At 32.2% G+C, this 8,713-nt stretch overlaps 1 protein-coding gene across 1 annotated transcript in view; it reads right to left on the bottom strand.

Annotated features, from left to right (window-relative positions):
- Cfap47 (cilia and flagella associated protein 47) overlaps positions 1–8,713 on the bottom strand; it is a 424,564-nt gene that overhangs the window by 134,279 nt on the left and 281,572 nt on the right. The window contains exon 49 of the mRNA XM_048796386.1: positions 667–795. Coding sequence (XP_048652343.1) covers positions 667–795 — 129 coding nt within the window. The remainder of the gene's footprint in view (positions 1–666; positions 796–8,713) is intronic.

Below are 8,713 nucleotides of genomic sequence, written 5' to 3'. Positions count from 1 at the left end.
TCTATTCTTTCTATTTCTCTTAAGAACTCTGGCTAATACAAATTCATTCAATAAAAATGTCTTCTTAGGTATACCTCTTTGTCTCCTCAACTTGGCTTTTAGTGAACATCTCTTTCTAATAACCTCTTAAGTCAGTGCTACTCACCAAAGACCAACTCATTCTCCAGGAAACCTGTCCTGACTACTCCAATTCTTCATTATCACATTTTCCTTTGGACTTATTAAAAAATACGATGTTTAACAATGTTCTAACAAAGCTTTATAATATAGGAAGGTAAAACAATAACATTTACTTTCTTTGGTATGAGAATGATCACCATGATCTTCTATTAAAATCAAACCACATCACATTGTTAAAGTAACACAACTCATTAATATTTTATCACAAATTTTCTGTTTTAGTAACAGAAAAATATGCAATGCTTTTCACTTATGGTAGGCAGCTTCAAGCTGAAGTATTATAATCTTTTGATAGTAATAGTAGTAAAAATCCAGAAAGTAGGCTATGTAAAGTTAATCCTGAACTAATACAATAAAATTCTTATAGACATATGCAACACAAATTTGTATGTGTTTATGTATGTGAAGTATATATTTTATTTAAAAGTGAATAATGATGAAGGTTTGTGCAGACTAATCATGAAACTCTCATCATAATTAATTTACCTGAGTCTTCCTCAAGAAAAATGGGAGATAGTTCTGATGGTGACTTTTGAATGGAGAATTCTTGATCTGTATCTGGCTCTTCCTGAGACTCAACATCATCTCTGCTTTTAACAGAAAATGAAATTATACCTATAATACAAGATGTAAGATGTCAGATTAACCAGGAAATAGTTTTTAAAACTGACAGGTTAGTCCCAAGTATTAAAGTAACTTTGGCTTGAAACATAAATATAAAGTCAAACATAAATTCTAGATGTTGGTATCAGAATTAAACCTCACAGAGGTATAGAACAATTCAATGGAAAATTCAAGAAAATATTTTCAAAATCTCCATTAAAATGGTAATTTTTCAACAGCTTTTCTGCAAAATTAAGAAAAAGGGGTAAATAACAGAACTGTATTAGCTTTCAGAAAACTTATTGATCCTGGGTTACTATTTAGACATATTTACTTCTTAAGAAATGTTTAATGCTCAAGGCTGGGGTTGTGGCTCAGTGCCTAGCATGTGTGAGGCCCTGGTTTGATTCTCAGCACTATATTTAAATAAATGAATAAAATAAAGATCCATCAACATCTAAACAATTTTTTAAATGTTTAATGCTCTATTTATTGTCTCATTTAAAATTCTTAATTTTGTTTTATATATCATAATTCTCCAGGTACAAATTTTCCTATGAACATTTAATATGTAAAATACTAAATATTGTGTGATTAAGGTTGTTAGTGTCAAAAATTGTCACTATCTGGAATTTTTGTTAAATTAAAATTTACTTTTATAAGATTGGTATTCATTTTTAAAACTAGGGATAATATACTTACAGAAATAATTCATAAATTGGCCTTGATCTTTCCGTATGAACTTAACATAAACAAGGCTTTGTACATAAACCATGTGTTCCTAGCCATGAATCATAATCAAATAGCTTAGATCAATGTTTACCAATATTCTGTAATTGAATTATGGTAGTCTCCATATTTTATTTGTTGTAAAGACAATTAAAATTGAAATTAAAAATCCAGATTATCTTAGTTTTGAGAGTGAACACCCTTCTGGGAAAAAAAAGATTTTGAAGGAATTATATATAATACACACACATACACGAGTCATATCCCCAGCCCGTGTGTGTTTGTCTAATGTGTGTGTGTGTGTGTGTGTGTGTGTGTGTGTGTGTGTATGGGCTAGGGATTTGGCTCAGTGGTTAAACACCCCTGGGTTCAATCACTAGTACAAAAAAAGGAATTGAAAATAGACATTCTCTATTCTTACTCATTTCAGTCCATTATAAACTCAGCATATTTTTCCTTCCTCCAATTCATTTCTCAAAGTTTTATTACACTTTTATTTCTTTTAGCAAATAGAAATTGGGCAATCACTGGTAAAAACAATTCTAGAGCCTTGTATGATTATCAAAAGACCATATTTTATAGAATAGAATGAGAAATTAAATTTAGTATTTATCTTAATGAATAGAAATAAGTGAAGAGAACTATGTAAGCAATTATGGGTCTATTCTGTAAGTTTAAGTTTTAATTGAAGGGACATTTTTAAACCATGCCTAGTAGAATTATGCCACTAATTTACACTTTTTTCTAATGTAAAACCTTTTTCTTGGAAATGCCATTTTAAATTTAATTTTATTTCTAAACAATTACCTTTTTAAGTTTAACTTTATTTTTAGTTATTAATTAACTGTTGTGGAACAAATAAGAAGTTGCATTATTAGGTACTTATTACAAAGCATACCATTAGGCTTAACAATTTATTCTCAGCAATGAATCTTTGAACCAAACACAGTAAATAATAAATTTGCACAGAATTTGAGTTTGTAAAACATGATAATTTTTTTCACAATATATGTACATGTGATTATTTTGTTCCCTATATTGCAGTATTCAGGCTAAGGTCAACTGATACAAAAAGAAACAAACATGAATTAAACATCTGATTCTTATTGTTTGAATTTGTCAGAGTGATAGGAAAATTATTAGACTGCTTTGGTAAAGATATAAACATAATAAATAATTGTAGTGTGTCAAAACAACTCTACATTAAGATACAGCATTTTTGACTTAATAGAAATGTTCAGTTTGTCTAAAGAGTATGAGAAAAAAAATCTAATAGAAATTATAGCCATTAAAGTTTCTAAAGCACAATCTTTTATTTTAAAAAATTGTTTTTCCCCTTTATAAACCCTTTATATAGTTGATTAAAAAAACTTGTTTCTTTCAACAACCAGTAAGACAAACATTTCCTAGAATACAAGTTTTTTTTTTAATTGGGGATGGCTTTTCTCTAATTTCATATTAGTTTGTGAAAAACCCAGACTTAAGTCCCCTCATAGTTATCCTGCCCTCTCCCCTAGCTTCATGCCTCATCACTCCCTATTTTTATAGAGAAGGGCTCTGGAGGAACATTCTTGTATGACTGAGATTTATCAATTTGTGAATTTCTCAGAGCTTATTAGTTCAATCAAGAAGTTTTTTTTTCTTTCATATGTGTTTGTTCTGTGCATACACATGATCAAATGAACTTAAATAATTATTGTTTCTCTAATCTCATACTATCTAATATAATCTAAGTAGGAAGGCTAAGATGGCCTCAGGAATATTTGTCAAACCTCCTCTTCTTTTTTTTTTTCTTTTTCTTTTTTTTCTTTTTGAGAGGGATCTTCTTAAGTTGTCCCAAGCTAAACTCAAATTCCTGGGTTCAAGTGATCCTCCTGCCTCAGTCCTAAGTACTAGCACTATAGGTGTGTACCATTGTGCCTAGATCTCCCTTGATTTTTTCTCGCTTTATTTTAAGCTTATTTTAAACTTATTTTCTTCATTAGGGGACCAAAGAAAGAAAGAAAGAAAAAGGGAATGTGAGAAAAACAAAATTAGGGGTGATAAACAGAGCCTGGAGCAAAATATTCAAGCAGTGATGGTCCAGTTGGCTATGAAAACTCTAATTCTTCCTGGTCTATATAAGAAAAAAAAATAAAAGGATAAATTTAAGCAAAAAATAAAAACTTCTCTTCAATAGACACTGTGAAGAAAATTAAAAGGAAAGCAACAGAATAGAACAAATTTTTTGAAAACATGTCTCTGATAAAAAAAAAACATGTATCCAGGCTATACATGTATATATAAGCATATTTGTTTTTATTGTGTTTTTCTTTATTGTGCTTTGCAGACATTGCATTTCTGAAAAATTGAAGGTTTGTGGAAACCTTGCTTGGAGCAAATCTACCAGAGCCATTTTTTCCCACAGCTCAGATGATTGCTAGCATTTTTCCATAAATTATTTTTTAATTAAAGTATGTACACTGTTTTTTAGACATAATATTATTGTACAATAGACTACAGTATAGTGTAAACATAACTTGTATATGCACTGAGAAAGCAAAAAAATTCATGTCACTTGCTTTATTTCAATAATATGCTTTAGTGTGGTGACCTAGAACTGAATCTGCAATATATCTAAGGTATTTTAAAACTCTCGAAATTTAGCTAGGCACAGTGGCACACTCCTGTAATGCCAATGGCTTGGGAGGATGAGGTAGGAGTTTTGAAATTTTGAAGACAGCCTCAGCAACTAATTAAGATCCTGTCTCAAAATTTAAAAAAATAGGGCTAGGGATGTGGCTATGTGGTAAACATCCCTGGGTTGAATAGCCAGTACCAAAAACAAATAACAAACAAAAATCTGTGAAAATTTAATAACAAGAAAATAAACAACCCAATAGAGGCAGAAGACAAAAGGGAAAGGATTTGAAAAGACATTTCAGTAAAGAAAATATATGGTGACAGATAAGGACATAAAAAAATGTTCAATATCATTATTCATTAAAGAAATGCAAAATAAGAGCACAGTGTATACCATTATACACAAATTTAAAGGGCTAAAATTAAAATAACTAACCCTCCTAAATATGCTCATGGTTGTAAAGGAACTAAAACACTAACCTACTGCTGGTGGAGATGGAAAAAAAAAGTAACCTCTTTGGGAAACTGGCAGTTCCTTTACACATTATGCACTCAGTTGCCAGGTGATCTGGCCATTTCATTCATAAGTATTATATGCCAGAAGAATAAAAGCATATGTCCATACAAAGACTTACACATGAATGTGCATAGCAACTTATTTTTTAATGTTTTTATGTGTGTGTGTGGGGGGGGTGCTGGGAATGGAATCAGGGCCTTGCATATGCTAGTAAAGAGCTCTACCCCTGAGCTATATCCTCAACCCACAGCTTTATTTTTAATTAAAATAGGAAAACCTTACAAATGTTCATCAATAAACAAATGTTGATATATCTTCCATAGAATACTGTTCAGCATTAAAAGGAATAAACTATTAATAAACCATGTGGATGGATCTCAAAATAATCACTTTGTACAAATACAGCAGCCATAAAGGATGCACACTTTATGATTCATTTTTATGTAATGTTATAAAATATGTGTAAAATGATAGGTAACATAATTGGTTGCCTATAGTTAGGGTAGCTTGAGGTATGAGAGATGAAGTGGGACAAAAGGACCAAAAATGAGCACAAGGAAAGTTTTTGGAGCGATAGGTATATTTATTATCTCAATTGTGTTAAAGGCTTCATAGATATATATGTATGTTAAATATTTTCAAAATGTATACTTTAAATAAGTGTGATTTATTGTCAGTTCTACAACAATAAACCTGTTAAAAATTATCCTGCCAGTTTCAGAGATTATACCTGCCACTCCCTGGCCAGCATTGCTCATAAGTAAAACAATAGAAATTGTGAGTCATCCCAAATCAGAAGTACAAATAAGATGCTCAAGTGAGCTAGTTCAAAATAAAGAAAAGAAAAAGGGGAAGGGTCCATCAAAGTAGAAGAAAGATCATTGTAGTAGAGGAAGGGGACTGGAGGGCAGGGAGGAGCAACAGGGTAAGGGAAGAACAGTGGAATGAATCTGACCTCACTTTCCTATGTATATATATGAATATACCACAGTGAAATCTCACCATCATGTACATCCACAAGACAGTAGTTAAAATCAATCAATCAATAAGTAAATAGCAGAATGTTCAGTAGACTAGAGGGAAGGGAATGGGGAAGGGAGGAGGGAAAAGAAAAGAAAATACTGGGGACTGAATTAGAGCAAATTATATTCCATTCTTTTATAATTATGTCAAAATGAATCCTAATGTTATATATAACTAAAAAGAATCAATTAAAAAAAGATATATGGGGCTGGGGATGCAGCTCAAGCGGTAGCATGCTCGCCTGGCATGCGCGGGGCGCTGGGTTCGATCCTCAGCACCACATAAAAATAAAATAAAGATGTTGTGTCCACCAAAAACTAAAAAATAAATATTAAAAAATCTCTCTCTCTCTCTCTCTCTCTCTCTCTCTCTCTCTTAAAAAAAGACATGCAAGTGGAATTCAGAGTCACTTATGGGAGGTCTTCCTATGTCATGTGCAAGATAATTAATGAAGTATGATTAATGGTGCCACCATATCTAGATACCCAGAACTTTAATCTATGAATGTATCATATCTCCCTCCCTCCCTCTCCCACCCCACCTCTTTCTCTCCCTCTCTAATTTCTATTAATCAATATTTCCCTAGTTTCATAAAGAACTGATTCACTAGTATCAAGGGTAAATGTTTGGTTATTTGTTTGGATTCACTACACTATGAATTTGACTTCCTAATTCTTCATGTAAAAACCTTTATTTTATTATTGTTTTCATTCAGATGTAACCTTATTTAATAAATTATGAGTCAGAAAAGAATTTTAGCATAACAAGGCATCTTTAAATTTTTTATCCCTGGAATAACAAACAAAGGTGATTGATCACTCTTCACAAAATTGCAAAAGTGGTCAAGAACAGAGGTTTGCCAGTATTTGTAAACTATTTTGAAGAATTTTGATGTTCAAAAAGTATTTAAAAGCCACTATCAGGTGTATCTCCCTCTGGAGACAGCCTACATTCTCCCTTGAATGCATATTCTTTGTTTTACCCCAAAGGCATCTCTCTCTTGAGATTGTCATCATTCTCTCTCGAAAATGTATCTACTCTCTGAAATAAATCTCTGTCTATGCCTTTGGGAAAAAAAGCTATTATCTTTTAATATTTCATAATTTCTGAGTGATCTTCTAATTATACTAATTGTAGTAAGTTTGGGTTAATTACTCACATATAAGGAAAGTATCTTTGAAGGGTGTTTTAAATTAGAAAAGTTTCTAAAAATATTTTCTAGAAACAGTATGAATAAATATTTTATAATAAACCCCTGTATCTGAGATTCTTATGTCTTCTCTGAGAAAAACCATTAACCTACTAGATCATATTTCACTTGACTATAAATAACTGTAAAACCAACTAAAATTCTTTTGATTAGCCAAGAAAAAAAAAAACCCACCCACTCACAAACACACACACACACACACACACACACACACACAGTGAGATCCAGAGAGTGAGAATGAACATGTATTAGAGAAAAAAAAATAATATTTATAAAAAAATGCTAAGTGTGACTTAGTAGTTCAACGTTCAAATATAAAGACTTTAATTAGAATATCCTGGGTGAATTCATCAGCCACTGGATCGTTCTTCCTAAAACAACTTGAATTTATACTCAATAGAGCATCTACTGTCTGCCTTACACTCCCAGGGAGAACTATGCCTCCTATACATAATTGAGAATTACAAGTGAGCTCTGTGTCAATTTAACATGGGCCTCATGGTAAACACTGAAGTTGCAGGAGTGTATTTCCTTCATCCTGACAAAGTGTATGCCCTTGCCAAATTTATGCTGCACTTCAAGGTCTCAATCTTCCTTGATGGTGGTTCTTATATTTTATTGCACTCCTATTTTTGCATTACTGACTATGCTTTTTAATATTTTAGAAACAATTTCTGAAATACATTACTTCTGTCATTCAATATTGACTATATACCTGCTGCTATGTGGCCTAGAGGCTGATTCTGGCCTGGCTGTGTAAAGGCAGAGAAAGCCGTATGAGACATCACTCACTGATCTATTAACGTGAATAAATCTATCTCTAGCCAATCGTTTAAATTGGAGTTGGGGTTAGAATTAGCACATATCTTGTTTCGAGGTATGTGGGTCTGGAAGAAAAGATCTAGTGCTCAAAAATCCTTGAGAGTAATATCTTGCAGGTGGCTAAAATCATCATGAAACATAGCTCAAGCTGTTTGGGAAAGCAGAGAAGATAAAAGCAGAGGAGAATCCAAAGATCCATGAGAGGATCCAAGCAAAACTAATCTATTCTCTCTGCAGTGCCTCAAGGCCCTGCTTTTATAAAACATTCCTTTCACCTAAAAGACCACGAAACACTTTTTTTGCAACCAACACTTGTTTTCACAGAGCAGTGGCACCTGACTAGTTTGTATGCTTCCACAGCTATTTCAGTCCAAGCTGGTAATGGGAATAAGCCAACAAGATCCCAACTCAGTTTTGGCCAGGTGTTTTAATTGTACTCTTCCTGGCTTTTCCATTGAGAAAAGTAAAGATAGAGTAGGGACCACAGCTCCAAATTCCCCATATTCCTATATCCTGTTAAGATATTTTCAAAACAGGAATACATAGTCATCTGGCATTTTAGCCATTTGCCTGCCAAATTAGGAAGGGAATACTAAGGAGTAAAAGAATACAGAAAAAGCAAAACTCTATGTTTAATAATATCTTAAGATTTTTTGTGGTGTTATATTTACTAAGTTTCTTTCAACATTAAAGAGAGACAATACAGTAGAGTGATACAAAGCAAATATTCTGGAACCAAACTTTACAGGTTCAAATCCACGTCTGCCATTGACAAGTGATATTACTGTCAACAAGTGAAGTTTTCTCCACCTCCGTTTCCTCTTAAGTAAAACAAGATAAATAATAGTACCTATATCAAACACTGTTTGAAGATTAGAGAAGTATATGTAGTGTTAGTAGTTATTATTAATAAAGAAAATATGTTTTGTTCAATAGTTAGTAAAACACATAAAAAACTAAACTGATAATAATTAGAATTCTAATAAACTTTAAAGAGTATGCACAGT

This window comes from Marmota marmota, unplaced genomic scaffold, assembly GCF_001458135.2.
Source record: "Marmota marmota marmota unplaced genomic scaffold, marMar, whole genome shotgun sequence".
NCBI lineage: Eukaryota > Metazoa > Chordata > Mammalia > Rodentia > Sciuridae > Marmota > Marmota marmota.
Note: the sequence above shows the minus strand (reverse complement) of the source record. Positions and strands in the feature narration are given on the sequence as shown.